Source organism: Camponotus floridanus, unplaced genomic scaffold, assembly GCF_003227725.1.
Source record: "Camponotus floridanus strain SB8 unplaced genomic scaffold, Cflo_v7.5 scaffold138, whole genome shotgun sequence".
NCBI classification, from domain to species: Eukaryota; Metazoa; Arthropoda; class Insecta; order Hymenoptera; family Formicidae; genus Camponotus; species Camponotus floridanus.
Genome location: NW_020229257.1, coordinates 281,537 through 301,111, shown reverse-complemented (window position 1 = coordinate 301,111; position 19,575 = coordinate 281,537). Strand labels below are relative to the sequence as shown.

The following is a 19,575-nucleotide window of genomic DNA, read 5'->3' as shown; positions in this document are numbered from 1 at the left end:
GAAAGAGAGAAAGAGAGAGAGAGAGAGAGAACGATAAGGTCTTGCGCTTTTGCGATGCTATTTCTGTCACATGTATGTATACACGCACACAGCCGTCGTATACGTGCATCACGCATACATTGCGTATACGTGCGCAGTAACGCTACGCGTCTGACATCGAGTCGCAATTAGTTGGTAAACTGGTGAGGCTCGCGCGCGAAGAAGGTCGAGTGCGAGACGAATTTAACGATACCTAAAGTTAAGCTTGGCTAAAGTTAAGATTGCTACAGCGCTTGGAAGTTGATCTCGACAGTGACCGTGATACTACGTCAACAGTGACAACAATGTCCGTAATTATGGATTGTTTTCGTCAGTAGCGGACGCTACGTGTAAAGCTCTCTCGCTCCTTCCCTACGCGCGAAGCGACTTCTCCCGTTGAGAATTTACATCTCTCGGAGCACCCTCGTTCTGTCACGTAGCTCTGTGCGTGCGCGTTTCGTGCGATCTTCGCCAGAGAGACGATAAAGAACCGTAGAGAATCGGTGAAAGAAGCGAGTGCCTTTGTCTCTCAGTGGGTTGTCTCGCGTCGTTTATTCCCTCCTCCGTTCGCTCTCACTCGCTCTCGTTCAGTCTTTGTATATCTGTCTCTCTCTCTCTCTCTCTTTCTCTATCACGTAACGCGCAGTGTACAAAACAAGGACTCGCTTGCGATTCCTTTGCAAGTCCTTCTCGCGCGTTTGCAGAGTCCGTTCTAGAACTCTATCACCTTTTCCCAAATCCTTGATTAGCTATCTGTAATGTGCAAGTACAGTAAACAAGCCGGGAAGATCACTACGTCGACGATTAATCTCGTACACTCGAAAAGGAAAGGAATCTTCATATACATAAAAGAGATGCCCAAAGACTTGATAAGTCTTCGAAGTCGAAGAAGCTTCTTGACATTTCGCTTATACTGAACAGCTTTGCCATAAGAAAATCTGAAAAAAAAAAAAAAAAAACTGCTCAAGATTCGCTTGGACAGCGAGCAACAACAGGACTCTTCAGATCACGGAATGTCAACATTGTAAGGCAGGTGGTCTGATCAAGGGAATTAAATACAATTTCCAGCTTGGAGTTCAGTTGTTTACATAATCGGAGTAATCACGATTATTATCATCATGAAGTTGCTGGAGAATACACGTTTCGAAGCTTTAAACAGTGCCTTGTCCATTGAGACTGGAGATAGCAAGATAATTGCAAGGTAAGCGATACAAGATAAAGATACAAGATTCTTATCTTGAGTCAGTTTTGAATGTCTATATGCAATTTTATCATTGCAGGATCGAAAGTTACTCTTGCAAAATGGCAGGCAATGATAAACAGATGTATAAACGATTCAACTCGGAAGAGGGAGTTACGCCGCACGATTTGCAAGCTTTATCACCGCCGCAAACATTTTTGGGAACCTCTCCAGCTCAAGGATACTTGAGGTATTTTCAAGATACTTGTGTTTGTCATAAATTTCCAATTATTAAAAATTCTGTTTAATCGATGCTAACAGTCTCATGATTACATTTGTCTTCCAATAAAATCACAAAGTGCATTCAGACACAGATTGATATATTAATATAATTTTTTTTTAAATAGTCGTAGCGTTTCCGGCGATGAAGAAGGAGCGATTGCACTATGCGATACTATCAATAGAAGGACATTGTTTTACTTGACCACTACATTAAATTCAACTTTTAATCAAGACTACGATTTCTCGGATGCCAAAAGCGAAGAGTTTAGCAAAGAACCGAATTTACAGTGTGTAAAAAATGCGGTACAAAGCAATCTCAGCGCCACCGCGAATGAGCATTATCGCGATTTACATGATGCTCTTTGGGCGGCCATCGATGAAGAAATATCGTTGAAGGAATGTGATATCTACAGGTAAACATTCGACGATTGCTTCGTAGAATAAACAAAACGAAATACACACTGCAGTTATTATATAAAATTATAATCTGTAATATAAAATTACATTAGAATACATAAGATTAATTATGTAAAACATAAATATAAATTAAAGAAATTATAAGAAATTATATATAATAATAAAGAAATATATTTACAGTTATAATCCAGATTTTGCATCAGATCCATTTGGGGAAGATGGATGTCTATGGTCCTTTAATTACTTGTTCCATAATAAAAAATTAAAACGTATCGTAGTTTTCACCTGCAGAGCAATAAAGTAAGTATACAAAAGAGATTCTCTCTCTCTCTTTTTTAACTTTGTGCACTTAATACATCTTATTTATTGCTTCACAGCCCTCTTTACATACCAGACTCCGGAGTTGGCAGTGACTTTGCTATGGATGAAGATGACGAGGATTGTTATTATTAAATCAAACATATATATAAGTGCATATATGGTTGCAATCCCTACAAGTTCATGATTTTCTTTAGACATATAATAGTAAGAGTATCTGTTTATTTCCAACTCTAATGTAATTTTGAATTTTAGTACTATTGTATAATTTTAGTACTATTATAATTTTCATAACAAGTTGGTTAGAACGCTTTTTATTTTTAAATACTGCAGGAATTTAGGATTTCTATCTGCATATTACTAATAAGTCATTTTATTGTAAAAGTTTTAGGAGATAAACATCTTACTTTCATAGTTTATTAAATACGATATGACGATTGACTTGTAATATCTTTTAACGAAATCTCTCATGAGAAAGAATAATTTTTTTTTATATGAGAAGTAGATGCGCACATATATCCTACATATATATCCTTATATAATCTCTGTGTGAAAATTTTATGAATTTATTAGAGTAACCTATAAAGATTTTTCTGTCTTTTTATAGTGTAATTACGTTATCACTCTACAATTGTATATTGTAAACATATATTTTGAGAGCAAACTGTGTGTGCATAATAAAACCTACTGTTATATATATAAAATTGTAGTAATTTTTTAATTATAAAAAAATCATGAGTCACTCTACCTACAACTTTTTATATTATTTAAACATAAAGTTATTGAATTTCTTACAAAAATTGATACGTTTTTTTTTTCTTTTTGATTTATTTATTCAATTTTTCGTTGTTAGTAAAATAAAATAATAAAAGCAACATTAATATAAATTTTAAAAATATTGAAGATTTCTAAAAAATTAGAATATAGAAAAAAATTAATTAGAAAATTTTTAAAACAAATTTAAATTGCACGTGACTCTTCTGGTTATAATCCAGTAATATTAATCCAAAAGAAAACTAGATCTGGTTACAATCTTCTCTCTGTAGAGACTGCATACAATCTTCTTGTCACGAAATAACCAACAAATTCTAACTAGCTACTAAATTTATATTTCGTTATCTTATCACAGTTGCGTATGTTTCATGTTCTATTTGAGCGTATGTATTTCAGAATGTACTTTTATCTGAATGTCAGTGGCATAGCAGAGACTTTCTAGAGAGATTCTTAGGTTAAACTTGTTTTGAAAATTCAATATGCTCCGATTTCTGGTAGGTAAATACATACATATACATGATTTTTCAATTTGCAATTTATAAAATGTATAATAATGACTTGCAGATTAGTCTGAGTATTGGAGTGTACGCCGGTATATATATAGCACAAAATTATGAGGTATGTACATACATTTAATAAGATAAAAAGCTGCTTTTATAATTGACTAATTATTTTCCATACAATGAAATTACAAATCACTATGTCAGTACTTTCTTTTTCATGTGTGCAATATAAAATTCTTGATACGACAAGTACTTTGCTATTTCTTGAAGCTAATTTATTTTCATTTTATAGATTCCACGTGTGGACGAACCAGCAAAAATATATCAACGAGTACTTCAGTTTCTAGAAGAAAATAAGAAGAAGCCATAGCATAATTGTACATTACTCCTAAGCATAACCACTTCCAATACTAGAAGAAAAAATGAATAATGCCATTACTGATATGATCTAAATGTAACATTTAGCTATATTTTCCAAGAAATATTTCTACTTGTATATATATTCATATGTACAAAGAGACAGCCACTTATTTTTCCATACTTTTATTTTCTTTAATAAACAATATTTAAATGCGACACGCGCACAGTATAACTTAACTATTTTCACGATCGCATTTGTCGGACGCGTATATCGAGTACTTACAATATTAACTGATTGTATTTGCATCAAACATATATGAAACCTCCACCAGAGTATTCCACCCTTGTTTGCGGCTCCACAAACGCTAGCCAGTCGGACGCGTGCGTCGGCAATAAACCCATCGATTGACATTTGTACAAAGCTAACGCGATATTTACTAACTGTCCTAAGAAGTACACGAACTTTTGCCCAAACGCGTGTGTTCCTTCGATCACTTTGAATGCTGAACGGAGGAAACGACAAGTTATATTACAAGTAATGTTTTACCTTTATCGACTTCAAATACTTACTTTGTTGCAATGTGAATAACGCCTTGACTGGCCTGATAATGAGCATGCCGACCATCATGATGGGAAAAATTGAAATTGAACTGCCAGCCATGTACATGATGAATAGGTTCATGGGCACTTGCTTAAGAGGTCCCAACGCCAAGTCCCAGGACTTCTTTATTATGAGATGATTGGAATCCGATTCTCTCATGTACTCCACATTGTGAAAGAGGGAACCAGTAGGTGTGTATCCTGGTGGAGATGGTATTTCCACGCTTTTGTCTTGTTTCGTTCTGTAAAAAGCGAAGAAAGTTTCAGCAACAGAATTTTTGTCTAAAATAAAATTGTATAAATTAAATACTAAAAGAAACTTTTTAAAAACTTTTATATTTCTTTAGGTGCACTTTTGTTTGAGATAAAATAATGATCAAGAGTTTGATAAAAGAAACAGAAAAATCACAGAAAGTGCATCTAAAAAAGAAACAGATGTTAGAGGTGAGAATTATAGATATTTAATATGAATATGTGAATTTGATTGAGCGAAATACATTCTTTTGACACGTGTACTTTGCGTCCTAATCTAGGTTACATACTTGTGGGCAAAATCTAAGGCCCATTTTGATCGCTTGGAACTCTGTTTGGAATTCGCCGTCATCGTCATCCGTATAATTTGCGTTCTTATAAATTCACGTATCGTTTATAGTCTCGAAGAAATTATGGAGGACGATGCGATGATACGAATGATCGGCGATATTCGAACAAAAACAGAAATAACTGTAGTAGCGACTGTCGCGACAACTAACGATAATTTAGTGAATTCCAGCGAGATCAGATAAACAATGTCGATAATGTAGAATTCTCATTAATGGCGATGTATCAAAAAGCGAAATGACAAGATATCTTGATAAACTGAAAAAGGGTTTCGCGTAAAATATGTAGACATTTGTGGTTGTTTCGTTGATGTTTTATCCTGCTCTCTCTTCTTGATACACACAATAATATATAAAAATTATAATTTGTATAAACAGAGAGAAATATATTAGAAATATAATATTAAATATAAGAGCTTTAATATAAATATATATAGAAGTACCCTCTCTCTCTCTTTCTTTCTCTCCCTACTTCTTATTAGTTTTCTACTAAAAAATCAAAAATTGGTAGAAAATAATACAGAAGAAGGGACACCTGTTGCAGACATAAAATATAAATTAACAATTATTTCGATCATAATAAATAATTCTGAATAGACAAAGCACATAAAAAGTAGAAGGAAACGTTGAAATATATATACATTTATAAGAATATATCTCTGATTTTTCCGGCAGTGTGTGTAATAATTTATTTTTATACATCATTATTATTTTAATACAAAATATGTACACACAGTAGTGATCGAAAGTTCAAAAACTACGAATCAAGGCTGATGGCAGTGTTTGTACCTGATACTTTTAACGATCTATCGGAACTCTTTGACAAGCGTATCCGTTCTTCTGGCTTCAGGATCTCGGCTATGATCTTCTCATCGCTACGCCGTTCCTGCATCGACCGAGCAATCTCCTGAGGTTTTTTCTTACATAAAAGTGCAATGCTGCATGATTCACTGCTGACAGAGGAACCTTCCTCGGCGACCGAGGCCAGTTGTGCCGTTTGTATCTCAGTCAAAGTAAGTCTTCCGTTAATCTTGCCCTCCACAGGACTGGTAGATTGCTGCCGAGGACTAGCCTCGGAGCTAGGAACAGATTGCAGAGGATTTTCCTCTGTACCAATTGGTATCTTCAGAATGTTGATTGGTTCAACGTAAAGCTGCAAAATAGTAAAATTGCAAATTGTTTTAAATAACATTACAATCCAAGCTATATGTATATTCTTATATTTAGTTAAGTACACAATTTTAATTATAAGTTAATCGTGTGATAAAAAAACAAACATATAATAGATAATATAACTTTAATATATATATATATATATAAAGCTTTGATGTACTTATTTATTTTTAAATATAGCACAGAATCTTATTGCATTAAATTTAAAGATGAATTTTCTTTGCGATGACTGTATTTCATTGTGTTTTTATTTTCAGAAACCTCGTGGATTACGACTATATATTACCAACTATAAAATAACGCTGACATAGATGCTGACGTCATAAGAATCATGCGATCACGAGAATTGATAACAAAAGTACGTGTTGTGGAACTTACTGCATCAAATGGAGAATCTAAAAACAGTTCTTGCAGAAATCGCCGCGCCGGCATTCTGTACGTACCGCTACTTAGGCGAGCGGCTACATCCGAAAACAAACAGGTATCCTGAAGAAGAAAAAAGAAAAATAAAAAGCAAAACAAAATGTGGAAATTATTCCTGCATATCGAAATGTTGTAAAGAAAAAAACATACCTGAAACTTTTCCGGAAATCGCTGCCTCAGTCTAAGTAACGATTGACGACTAAGACGATACCATACGGGATTTGCAAGTCGTTGAGTATGCCTAAGTATTTCTCTATAACATAACAAAATTATATACATAATAATTTTTGAATAGAAAGAGAGATATTTTATTAATTCAAATAAATTGAGAACGCGCTTACTTCTTAAATTTCTAATTAAATAAATAATTAATTAAATAGTAAATTAATATGTTAATTGGCAGTGTATATGTGTTCACTATTTGTATTGTATTTCACAATTATAAAACTATATTTCCTAGCTTTAATGTACAAGTAATTTCGATTCGAAAAATCGTATTTCTTACTTTCGCAATTTCATGTCCTGTTCCGTGCCGGCATCCTTGCTACTCTTGCCGTGATAACAAATGAGACATGTGCGGCAATGTTCGCTATCGATATCGTACTCCGAGTTGGATTCCTCGTCGATTTCCGTTGTCTCTGATTCGAATCTAATGATATCCTCATAGATAGTCGGCTGCGATGGTTGAGGAGGTTCGGGAAAGATCGCGAGCAACCTCCTCGGTAAGCAGATACCCATATAGAACAAATTCTCGTTGTCGTCCTCTGGAGGAGGTGGCGTCGGAGTAAGAACCGCATTCTCCGCAATCCAGCTGCGGGACGAATCGTACTCCGATAGGCTTTGCAACGACAGACGGCCATCTAAACTATACATCTGTAAAGATAAATACTCAATATTGCCGTTATATAAGATGCCCTCAAGACAGATTTTGAAAAATATTTACATACTTCTAAACTACTTTGAGAATAACTCGGTCTGCGATGACGTTGTAAACTACGTAGTCGCGCGTACCCTTCAGCATCTTGTTGGCTAAGTCTTTGTATACTCGAAACGGGACTTGGCGTTTCGCCTCTCTCTCTAAAAAATAAATTAATATTAAAACATCTTGAAAAATACATAAAAAAATTATTTTACAAATTAATGTAATAGTAATAGGAAAAGCTTTCCTGATAAGCATCGTTCTACTCACGGAAGAATGTATCGCCGTGCCTCGAGATCCGTGGCCGCGCTCTCGGATCGATTCCTCGTTCGGCGCACGAGTGGCTCGGGTAGTTCGGGTTTACCGTCGCTAAGGCTGCGATGATGCCGTTGCACAGGGATCGGGCTTGGTACCGGATACCTGGTCGAGGGTGGCACCACAGGCCAATTGTCGCCGCGTTGATGCCTGACGCACGGCCAGTTGAAATTTATCAGTGCGTCGGCGCCGGCGCGAGTGGTACCGATTAGACTGAGAGCGTACATCGCGGTGGCGCGTACAGAGTAATACGGACACGTCTCCGCCATGGACGCGATCATCTCGATGATACCCAGGTGATTGAGGTGTTCGACACCAGCGACGGATGTGCCCGCGTGGCCGAGAGCCCATAGAGCCGATTTGACTTTGAGTATTCCGCCGTTTGGACCGGTTACAGAGTGATCGTCGCGCGATAACTCGACAGTCTCCATCCTCCAGCTTCGCTCCGGAGTGGTGTGCCTGGAATCGTCCACGCTGGTCTTACGACGAATCTCCATTAGTGACTCGGTCCGCGGTTGGCTCGTCGTATCGCGAGTTAACTCACTCTCCAACGCCTCGGAATCGAGGATCGTCTCGAGGCGACCGCACTGCTCCGCAGCTTCGTCCGTCCCGGACTCCTCCGACACGATACCGACGTCGTCAGCGATGCCTGCAACGGCCGTAGCGGTGACGCCAATAGGTAGACGACTCGTTCTGGTGCATCGCGAGTTAGATTCTGAATCACGGCCGCCAAACTCCAGCTTGAATCGCTGTAATAATCGGGCGAAACGCTGTATCACGTTGCGACGTAACAATAATTGCATCCCGAGTTCGTGCTGCGCCAACTGGCCGATCAGATGCGGCAGCACGAAAATGTCGTGCGGTACCATCGCCACGTTGGTGGTCCTCCTTTGATAGCTCCCGGTCTCGTCTCGTTGACGACGCGTCAACGCGTCGTGTATCTCGCCTTCCACGAGTCCCACATATCGCTCAGCGAAACCGCCGGGTCCGATCCACTTCTCCAGCTCCTCCGATGGCGCGGCGAGACTCGCGAAACCCTGTTGAAGAGAGTAAAGCCGAATCTTCAATAAGTAACCCTTGTCACCTAGATGTTGCAGCCATTTGTCCCAGTCGCGCGATTGTCCACCTTGTTGCAGTAACACTTCCAAGTACTCAGTCTCGTTACACGCCTCATGTAACGTTTCCAACGCAGCTAACGCCACAGCGATAGTGCTATCCGACAGCCGATCCGCCAACAGCGACATTGCCCAACGCACAGCGTCCGTCATTCTTGCGCGGAGTATCAACCGTAAAAACTGCGTAGCGTATAAACGTGTACTCCATAAGGTCGCCTCGGAGATAATCTTGCTTAATAGCTTCCTATTGGGACCGTCTCGAGAGTAATCCAGACTGGAAACGATCAGCTTGACATAACAGTCGTGATTAGTGGCTAGCGCGAGATCCTGCAGTTTCTCCAACAGGTTAAAACTCTTGAGGACCACTGTTCCCTTGGCCGAGTAGCTTAATTGACCCAGGAAAAGGAAATATTTCTGACAACACGTGGTAGACATGTGACGTGGCGAGAACAGGCAGTCATGCGCAGACTCGGCGGTGCGAATGTTGCTGATCTGTTCGGCGACGTCGCCGATCAGTTCGTTGAGCAGTCGCGCGCCCTCCGGTTCGTGTAGTTCCAACAAGCAATTCAACAAATCGCAGCCGGCGAGAGTTGCTTCGCGTGCTAATGTTGCATTCGTGCCCAGCTCGACTCTGCTATAACCGTTCCAGGACGGTCTGAAATAACGTACGAGCCGCTTCATAAACAATCGATGATCGGAATCGTGCAGAATTCTCGTCGCATCCTCGCGCGATCGCAAAATCGCCCGCACTATCGGCCAATTCCAGGCGAGAGCGTCCTTCGAACTAAGCACCTGCGCGTCCTTCAGCAACGGCGTAATCGGTGATTCACGGCCGATTCGCAACCAGTGCCTGCCGGATGGTCGTTGACGTCGTGGCAGGGTTGGACGTAACCATGTGCCAGCCTGAAGAATCCGATCAAGGAAGAGACTCGCCGGAGTAGGTCTGCGTCGCATCATGGTGTGCATTCGCTCGAGAATTGTGACCGCCGCTAACGCCTGATGCTTACCGGCGCTAGCATGCTCTAGTAGATTCGGCAGCGGCGGCGTAAGATCGCAAAGCTCGGACGGTAGAAGCGAATGTGCGAGATGTAACAACGCTCCTAGAAGAACCGCCGCGCGCACCGAGATAAACGTATCACTGGAGACGATGGTTTCCGCGAGGGCTCGATGGAGACCGCATTCGAGAAGAACGTACACCAACAACGCTGAGTGTATCTCTGTGATATTGGGACAGTGCGACGACAGGGATGGCAGTATAAACTTTCCCTCGGCAGCGACGAAGCCTTCGGACAGTTTCCACGAATCTCGTGATCTGCTGGGATCCACCGCGGCCAACGCGACATCCGGCTCGTCGGTCCACGTGGGCAACGGCAGATCTAATAGCTCGTAGAGTAACTCCAGCACGGCGCCACGCACTTCCAATTGTTCCACATACAGGATATCCGCGATGGCCTTGAGGCCCGAATTATTGTCCGACCGACAGAAATGAAGGACGCCCGAGTACGAGCGAAGGATGCTTAGCAGAGCAAGTTTGCTTGCGGCAAATCTTTGTTCGCGCTCCTCCTTGGTTCTCTCCATGCTCGAGGAGTGAAGCTCGCAGTACGGTGCGGCGAAGCATAGAAGAGAAACGCTGCTGCGTGTATCAGGGTTGTTCAACAGACGCAGCAGCACTCCAACGATGGATTCGACCGCGGCGGCGCTTTGGCCGGTCATCGCGGCTCTTGCCAGTGCGCCGACACCGCCGCAGCTTATTAGTAGGTTCGAGTTCAAAACACCTAGCTCGCATAGAGTTGCTAGAAACGCTCTAAATGCACGGTCTCTTTCCTCTATACCACCGTTGGTTAAACTAATTAGAGATCTCGCTAAAGCGGGACTGAAATGCTTGGGAGCTAATACCAGGATTCTCCTGACGAGTCGAAGGGCCTGTATCCTCTCCATTTCGTTACGCAGATTAACGTCCATGCTACGCGCCACGAAGTATGGATACTGCAGCCTATTGATCGCGATGACATCCTGTTCCTTCTTGAGCATGTAACGCACCGCTCGCAGCGCGGCGGCGCGCACTTGTGTCGCTTCATGGACCAGAGCCACACGCAAACTAAAAAATAAATGCAATTTTGTAATTAAATTAATGTTAATAATCTTAACTAGTCTCTCTTTTTTCATCGATATTCAAGGTATAATATTTGATTGTTAACAAATCTTACCAACAGAACAAATCTTCTGCAGTGTATCCATAATCCTGGGACTCGGATTCGCTAATCAACTTAACAATAGCATTAAGATACGCTAGCTTCTTTACGCTTGGAACATTGTGACGCTGGCAAAGATTAGTTAAGACCTCCTTGACATTCTCCTTCAATCCTGTACAAGATATATTAATTACTTCTTTGATACATTTATCAATATTTTATAATAAAGGATAATCAAAGTATCTCATAGGCAAGGAAGATATAATTAAAATAATAGCATTGAGGGATATTCTTTCTTTCTTTACAGACTGATCCTTAGATTAATCACTTTCCTTAGAAAGTCTGCGATAGAGAATTTACTATATACATATTTCTGCTTTGATTATTTCATTTTAGATCAAGCTGTATAAGGATACCTTTCAAACTCTAGAATGGCAACAAATCAGTATCATCATTCGATATCGTTGAAAAGTATCTACCTATTTTTCGCTAAAAAATATCCGGCAAATCGATCATTGACGGGACGAGAAGCAAGGATTGCGCAATATTGCGCTTGCCAGGCGGAAGGTAAACAAATACACAAAGTGCGAGGCAGACTAACGTCATTGATAGCATCGAGGTGGACGAACGGGAGGAAGGGAAGAGAAGGAGGGAGGATAGGAGGCACGATCCTGTAGCAGGTTAGGTTACTAACCTCTTGACAGATCGAGCTGGATGCAATTGTCCTCGGTGTCTTGCCCTGCAACGAAAAAGACACGTCAAGAGCGATTCGCCTCAATCAATTTTCGCGCAACATTTCATCTCAAATTACAACGACGTAAATTACAACAATGCACGCACTTCGATGAGATCGGCCGGTGCGTAGGCTCCTACCCCACATCATCCAGCTCGAGATCGCCATCGTCGACGATCGGCAGATCCTCCGACGATCCTCCAAGTCCTCTCGCTTTCAACCGTCGTAGACGCGCTGCCCCGGCTCGATGACGCTCCCGCCGCGTGCGTGATCGTCGCGCGTCATCCGCGCGTCGCGATATGTCATTCTCCGCCGCGAGCGGGAGCACCGAGCGAGCGGACGAGCACGAAGCCCTGCGGTGACAAGTGCGTGCAAGTGCGTGCGTGCGCGCGTGAATTCGGGCGCCCGCGAGCGCGAACGAGAGTGCCCGTCGACGAACGTGCGCACGTCGTGGGTGTCGCGCACCGGATTTCGGAGCAGAAGCGTCACGCGAGAAATCAACGGTGGGGAGACGAACCGCTAAGACGGGTACCGCTCGGGGAAGGCCGCCCGGTTCGCCGGCCTCTCCGCGACAGCTGGTGATCGCAACTCGCCGGTGAAGATCACGGCGGCGGCGAGAAACGAAGACGACGTCTCGCGACCGCGAACTTTCGCCACTTCGATCTCGCGCTTCGCATGCCCGGCTGTGGCAAGTGGCAAACGCGAGCGAGGCGAACGCGCGGCGCGCTGCGCCCGTAAACATGCGAGGGAGTAGACGGGCGTGCCGCTGGTATTGACAGAAGGGTGCTCCTTTGTGCGCACGCGCGTCCAGTGTGTTGGAAGATTTAAATGAAATATTGACCAATCAGAAGAAAGAGATTTTAGTTCTCTTTGTTCCGATTGGTTAAGTCCCAATTTTTAATTACGTGGAATTTAGAGTGGATTATCTATATATTTTATGCTTATGGGCTGGGATATGGCACGAAAATTTGATAGAGAATAAAAGAAGCGCGAGTAACGTTGTTGCAATTGTTACAATAGTAGAAAGGTTTGCAATTGAGAATTGCGTGTTAAACTTCCTACAATATTATTATACGATAAACACATTTCTCTATTCAATTATATTATTAAACTGGAAAGAATTGTTATCAGAAAGGAAAATAGCAAAGTAAGTACTGAAATTTAAGCTCGTTGAATTGAATCACTCTTTTCGAAAATGTTCTTTTTTAAACGGTTATCATCTTTCATCATCTAATATTCTACTTAATGTATATCTGTGAGTGATAAGATTAAATTATATAGTTTTTTATATTATACCTAACAATACATAACTATTCTATCATACTACAATGTATATATTCAATAACAATATATATATTCTATCATACTACTAGAATCAAATTTTCAAGAGTGTAATTAATTTTAGTTATCAAGAATTTATTAAAGTAATTCTTATGATGTAGATAATACATAATATAGGACGTTTTTCAGCAAGTGACACAGAGGACACAGTGTATCACTTCGTCCTTGTTGGTTACCGAATGTAAATAAGGATGAAGTAATTAACTGTGTTACACTGTGTTTTTTGTGTCGCTTGCTGAAAAATGTCCATGATATTTTTCAGTATAAATTTCAAATATATATAAATACTAATAAATCAATCATCATTTCATACTTTATCATATTACTTATGCATTGAAATCTTTATTAATTTTAAAATATATATATATTGTAATATACTATTTTTCTAAATTAGCACAAAGAAATAAATTTAATTATTTAGTTACTAATATTAATTATTAGTTATATATCAATTGTTTATCATTTACTAAAATACTACCTTGTAATCCATAAAAAAATATGAGAAATAATGATTGATAGTAATATTATTAGTATATATAGTAATTAGTATTAGTATTAGTTTTGAATAATTAACAGATTGTAGAACAATTATAAAAGTTCATGTATAAACTTTAATAAGCTATTTAATATATTTGCATGTTATTCAATATATTTTTATAAGTTTTTATGATACATTTAATACTTATAAAAATAAATTACTGAATGTTAGTTGTAGAAGGATAAAAAGGAACTGCAAGATGATTATAACTGAAGATGCCACTTATCATTGTCGAACAGAATTACAGCTACACAGACTTACTTATACATGGAGTATTAATAATTTTTGGAGAACTTCCAAATTTGCTAGGAGATTATACTTTAATAACAACAACAAATATTTTACATTATATGTGTCTTTCGAAGAAGAATGTGTGATTTTTGTTGCTTTGCAGAATAAGCATATACAAGATAATATAAAATCGATTACAGTTTCTTATTCTGTATCTCTTAACAGTACTGAAGGAAAAATTATTAATACATCAAAAGATATGATTGAGTTGTTTGTTAATAACGATGAAGAAACCATATCTGAATTGTCTATTATGTATCTTAAGAATAATGAAGAAAAGTATTTACTTAATGAGACACTTACAATATACTTTAAATTCCTTATATGTGATGACATAATTAATGATAATATATGTTACACATATAATCCAGAAATACATATGCGAGATAGATCCTTTGTTCATAATAAATCTGATTCGCTTATTACATTTGTAATAGATGGAAAACGTCTTCAAGCAAGTAAGGCTTTATTATGTTTAAAAAGTGAAGTTTTTGAAGCTATGTTTAATTGTGGTTTAAAAGAAAGTGTAAATAATGAAGTAGAAATAACTGATATAAAGTATAATATTCTACAGCAATTGTTATTTTTTCTACAAACTGGTTATTTATCTGAAAATGTACAGACAGATATAAAAGTAGCCTGTGAACTTATTATAGCAGCTGAAAAATATGATTTAAAAGATCTCAAATTAATATGTGAAGGACATGTAATCAAAAATACAACAAAAGACAACGTTGCAGAACATTTAAAGTTCGCACGTTTAAATAATGCAACAGTATTATTAAAATATGCCTTAGATTTCATAAAATTATATTTCAGAGATATTATGGATACTCCAAATTTTATAACTCTAATGCAAGAATATCACGAATTATTACTCCACATTAAAATGATTAAAGTCTCTGGAAGTATCGGCATGTTTTGTTGAAAAATAATATAAAAATATCATCTAAGATACATGCAAACCAAAATTTTTTTATTTATATGATAATGCATATTTCTAGTATTAAGGTATAACTATTTTATTGTAAAAGTTATCTCTTTTTATTGTAAAAGCTATCTCTTTTTATTGTAAAAGCTACCTCTTTTATTTTGGAAAATATTTTGCAAAGATGAAAAAAATATTGATTTTATATTACTTTATATTATTATATCCACCTACATAGCAACCTTTTTGTTTCCAATTTTCAATCTTAGTATCTCTTATAAGTGATCTCTAACTTTTTATTACAAGAAATATTAAGAAATATTAATATTTAATGTAATATGAAATATATTTTATTTGTTCAGTTCATTTAATGTATCTAAAATTTATGTATACAGTATTTTTTAGTTAATTGATTTTATTATTCTGCGTAAGCGATTGTCTGTTCTAACGAATTTCCCCTTAAGAAAAGAAAATATAAATGTATGTTAATATGTATGTTTATTAATTATATGTGTTATTACAATTAAATATTTATAATATTCTTTCCATAAGTAAAAATTATATTTCGCATGATATTGTCATAAAATAATAAATGTAAGATAAGGTTGCAAAAATTGACCTAATTATAGGAAGATTAATTTAAGATATTTTTTTTCTAATTTTCTTAAGAATGAAAAACCTACTAGATATATAAGATAATGTACAAACGAAAAAAAAAAAACAAAAATCAACAATTGTTAATTTTATTTTTCTTGAAATATAAACGTTCTTGTCTTTTCACACGTTTTTCCTTTTTATTTTCAAAGTCTCATTTTTCAAAGATAAAAAATTATCTTTCGACTGTTAGAAAGTATTTAAAAAAAATTTAGGTTTAAATATATAATAATATATACACAACAAGATGATTATATATTATTATGTACAAATATCTCTTATAAGGTGTAATTACGTATATGTATATATGTCATATGGATGCTTGTGTGTGTATTGTATAGATACACACATTGTGCTAAATATTTATATGTACGTACATAACGTCATAATTGTGTAGTCATTTTATTACGTCCATGTTGAATGCGTTCGAAAAATCTCTTCGTCGGAGCAGATTACTGTTTGATTGACCAATTAGTTTGAGAAGAGCACAGGTTTCTTTCTTTCAATTGGTCCATCAAATGCTACGCTGCTTCGTCGAATAAAATTTTCGAACACACCCCATACCCTGAGTTAAATGCTGATTTCGGTTATGTGCACTTGATTATTTTTTTGTTTATATTTATCGTGTAAAATTTGCATTTTTCGAGATGTATCTGGTTGGATTGACAGGCGGCATTGCTACAGGAAAAAGCTCAGTCGCTGCTATCTTTCGGGAGCATGGAATTCCTGTTATAGATGCCGATTTAATTGCACGGAAAGGTTAGAATATGTATTGTACTTGATCCTACAATTATTATGAAAAAAATTATATATATAATAAAATAGTATATATATAATAAAATATACTATTTATATACTATTATATACTATATATACTATTTTATTATATATATAATAAAATAGTATATATATAATAAAATATAATAAAATAGTAAAATGAGTAAAATTGAGCAAAATAGTAAAATTATATATATATATATATATATATATATATATATATATATATAATTTTTAAGCTTCTCATTTTACTATTTTATTATATTTTTTATGTGAACATTTTCTTCAACAATATTATTAATAGTTATATTTCTTTTCTGATTTTTTGTATTCGATATCCATCTATTTAAGAATTTAGTATACATTATCAGTATAAATCATACATTTATGCATGATATAATAAGTTTTGAAAAAGCAAATTTAATAGAAAATAATATATCTATTTATATCTAATTACAGTTGTCGAACCAGGAAAGCCAGCATGGTATAAGATACAAAAGGAATTTGGACCAGATGTGTTTTTGGATACCAAATACTTGGACAGAACAAAACTCGGCGATTTAATATTTAACGATGTTGAAAAGAGAAAGAAACTTAATGCCATTACACATCCTGATATATATAAGGAAATATATTGGCAAACTATTAAATACTTGCTACAAGGCTATCCATTTATAGTTTTAGACCTACCATTGCTTTTTGAAACAGGACATATGTTAAATTACTTGCACAAAATTATAGTTGTAACATGGTATGCATATATATAATACTATCAATGTATGTAATAGAATAGCATATTAATATTTAAAATTGAGCAAAATAAGTCTTGATTCCTTGAAACTTAAACTATAAATTCATTTATCGCTTTCAGCGAAGAAGATCTTCAATTACAACGTTTAATGGAACGTAGCGGATTTACAGAAGCTAAGGCAAAAGTAAGAATAGCTGCACAAATGTCTTTAGAGAAGAAAGCAGAGATGGCAAATTTTGTAATTGAAAATTCGGGTAGCGAAAGCGACACTAGGGAACAAACTATAAAAGTGATTAATGTATTAAGATGTTCTAAGCATCATTGGAAATTGCGTTTTTTAGTCGGATTTTGTTGTACTATATTGGTAGCTGGCACGTACTGGTTAAGAAACAGAAGCTCCAGATCTTTATCTTCTACAGCATAAAGTTATTTACCATTACAATTAATCAGTAAATAAATTTCTTCTGTTGTAAATTTATTAGTTACATGATAAAAGCAAATATGTGTTTAGTTATATTATACAGCGACAGGTTCGCAAAACAAAATAAAATTTTTAGAATAGATAATAGTGGTTTACAAAATAGAATCACTTTTGCTAAAAAATTTAATAAATTATAAAAATAAAAACTATATTGTATAAAAAGATAAGTTCTTTTTGTATGAAAAAAAGTTTTCACGTGATGATAAATTATGCAATTAAATAATTTGATTTACAACAACCAGAACCATTTTTTTGGTTGTAATGCACTGTAGCTGATAGGGCAAAGGAATTTATAGAATTATGTATGCATGTTTGTATGTACATGAGTATGTCAGTGTCCAATGTATAAAAAAGTATTTTATCAATAAAAATGAACAAATCTCATATTTAGTACTTATGTCATACAATCAGATTAAATAAAAATGACCAAAAAAAAAAGAAAGTGAAGCGATATGTTTTACAAGTTAAATTAGACAATATAAGTGTTACAAACAATAACATAATATAAAGTATAATTTTTTTTCTATCATTTTTATTGTAAGTGTATGTATGGATTTATGCAAATGTCTTGTGTAATTGATGCATTTATTGAGTTGAATGTGAAACATTAATCAACGATAAATATGTAAAAAATAAAATGGCTTCTATTATAAAGATATATAATTGTATATATCAAAATATGTATCTTGTATAAGAATTTTTTATAAAAATTATATATTATAAAAAAAACATTCTTCACATATTTTTTTTTATTTGATAGAAACTGAAAAATTTTGAAGTGTAACTGGATTATTTGCATACAAGTATTGTGATTGCAACAGTACAAGAGTAAAAATCACATTCGTTTTTTTCTTCTTTTTTAATAAAGTGCTTTTTAACATAAATTCATACGTAAAAGATTATTCATACATATTTGTATGTATATATAAAATACACGAGTACACAGTGCTCAATTTCTTAAATGCTAATTATCGCAAAATATATACAAGTATATAGAGTCGTAATTAATAATGCGACTTGAAATCAGATGTATGTCCATTTGGTTTATCGCATGCATCTTTCATATATATGAAATAAGTGTGTTGTGTGTGTGTGTGTGTGTATATATGTATACACACTTATGTAAATGTATGTCATTTGTATATGTGGGCTATAAATATAATTTTTAATTGCTTTTACCCTAATATCCAAAAATGAAAAGCTGCTTATTTAAATTATAGATTGATAAAGGACTATGTGTAAGTACTTAATCTATTAAAGTATTATAAGAGTAATTGGTTTTTGCTTACATGTTTAAAAGTGGAAGTATAAAATACATTTTTTTTGAGATTAATCTAAAGAAAGAGCAACATAGAATATGTACAGCATTGTCTACATAATATTCATTATCAATTATTAATATGAATATACTATATGGAAAGATTATTTTATAAACAAGGAGAATACCTCACTCGCTTTTGAAACATATTGAATATTTCGCTAAACAAATCGGACAAGAGCTCCGAAATCAGTTCTCGTCCAATAGATAAACTTTATTGTACTTTTAATACCATAATATCATACTAAGATTCTGTGAAACCAGTTCAAATATCAGTACGAATCTTTTCGAAGATATATATATTTTTTTCAATATGCTCTACATTTATTCATTTTTGTACTTATGTTAACGTATTAATCTAAATGAGAGTCATTCTCCTTATTCATACCCGTTTATTTTACAATTTTCTCGACAATTCTCTAATCTATTCACTATCATCTATAAAATTTCATTAAGTTTTACACACAAATAGAGAAACGAGATTAATATGAGACTGTGTGTAATATAATGTATAGAGAAAAAGAAGATACAAAGGAATAAGTCATGATGTAACTGTCGTGATTGTAGATTGTCGT

The 19,575-nt window shown here is 35.7% G+C and overlaps 4 protein-coding genes across 6 annotated transcripts; 2 read left to right on the top strand and 2 right to left on the bottom strand.

Annotated features, from left to right (window-relative positions):
- Window positions 1-169: 169 nt before the first annotated feature.
- On the top strand, window positions 170-2,919 carry LOC105248115 (repressor of RNA polymerase III transcription MAF1 homolog). The gene is made up of 5 exons (XM_011252720.3): window positions 170-1,219; window positions 1,299-1,448; window positions 1,606-1,893; window positions 2,078-2,197; window positions 2,275-2,919. The coding sequence occupies exons 1-5, from the start codon at window positions 1,137-1,139 to the stop codon at window positions 2,348-2,350; spliced, it is 717 nt and encodes a 238-aa protein (XP_011251022.1). The 5' UTR covers window positions 170-1,136; the 3' UTR covers window positions 2,351-2,919.
- A 719-nt stretch (window positions 2,920-3,638) lies between these two features.
- LOC105248114 (ER membrane protein complex subunit 4) lies at window positions 3,639-5,204 on the bottom strand. Of its 2 annotated transcripts, XM_020026513.2 has the most exons (4): window positions 4,995-5,204; window positions 4,423-4,694; window positions 4,136-4,355; window positions 3,639-3,902 (listed from the first exon to the last, which is right to left on the bottom strand). In XM_020026513.2, the coding sequence occupies exons 1-3, from the start codon at window positions 5,060-5,062 to the stop codon at window positions 4,159-4,161; spliced, it is 537 nt and encodes a 178-aa protein (XP_019882072.1). In that variant the 5' UTR covers window positions 5,063-5,204; the 3' UTR covers window positions 3,639-3,902; window positions 4,136-4,158. The 2 variants fall into 2 exon arrangements, with proteins under 2 accessions (XP_019882072.1, XP_011251019.1); XM_011252717.3 differs by having other exon boundaries at window positions 3,639-4,355.
- Window positions 5,205-5,499: 295 nt separating this feature from the next.
- LOC105248113 (rapamycin-insensitive companion of mTOR) lies at window positions 5,500-12,624 on the bottom strand. Of its 2 annotated transcripts, XM_011252716.3 has the most exons (9): window positions 12,029-12,623; window positions 11,883-11,927; window positions 11,204-11,360; window positions 7,837-11,094; window positions 7,595-7,724; window positions 7,153-7,520; window positions 6,798-6,900; window positions 6,603-6,710; window positions 5,500-6,204 (listed from the first exon to the last, which is right to left on the bottom strand). In XM_011252716.3, exons 1-9 carry the CDS (start codon window positions 12,087-12,089, stop codon window positions 5,809-5,811), a joined length of 4,626 nt encoding a protein of 1,541 aa, XP_011251018.1. In that variant the 5' UTR covers window positions 12,090-12,623; the 3' UTR covers window positions 5,500-5,808. The 2 variants fall into 2 exon arrangements, with proteins under 2 accessions (XP_011251018.1, XP_025262038.1); XM_025406253.1 differs by lacking the exon at window positions 11,883-11,927 and having other exon boundaries at window positions 12,029-12,624.
- A 3,590-nt stretch (window positions 12,625-16,214) lies between these two features.
- Window positions 16,215-17,817, top strand: LOC105248112 (dephospho-CoA kinase). The gene is made up of 3 exons (XM_011252715.3): window positions 16,215-16,432; window positions 16,910-17,201; window positions 17,322-17,817. The coding sequence occupies exons 1-3, from the start codon at window positions 16,321-16,323 to the stop codon at window positions 17,623-17,625; spliced, it is 708 nt and encodes a 235-aa protein (XP_011251017.2). The 5' UTR covers window positions 16,215-16,320; the 3' UTR covers window positions 17,626-17,817.
- Window positions 17,818-19,575: the final 1,758 nt, after the last annotated feature.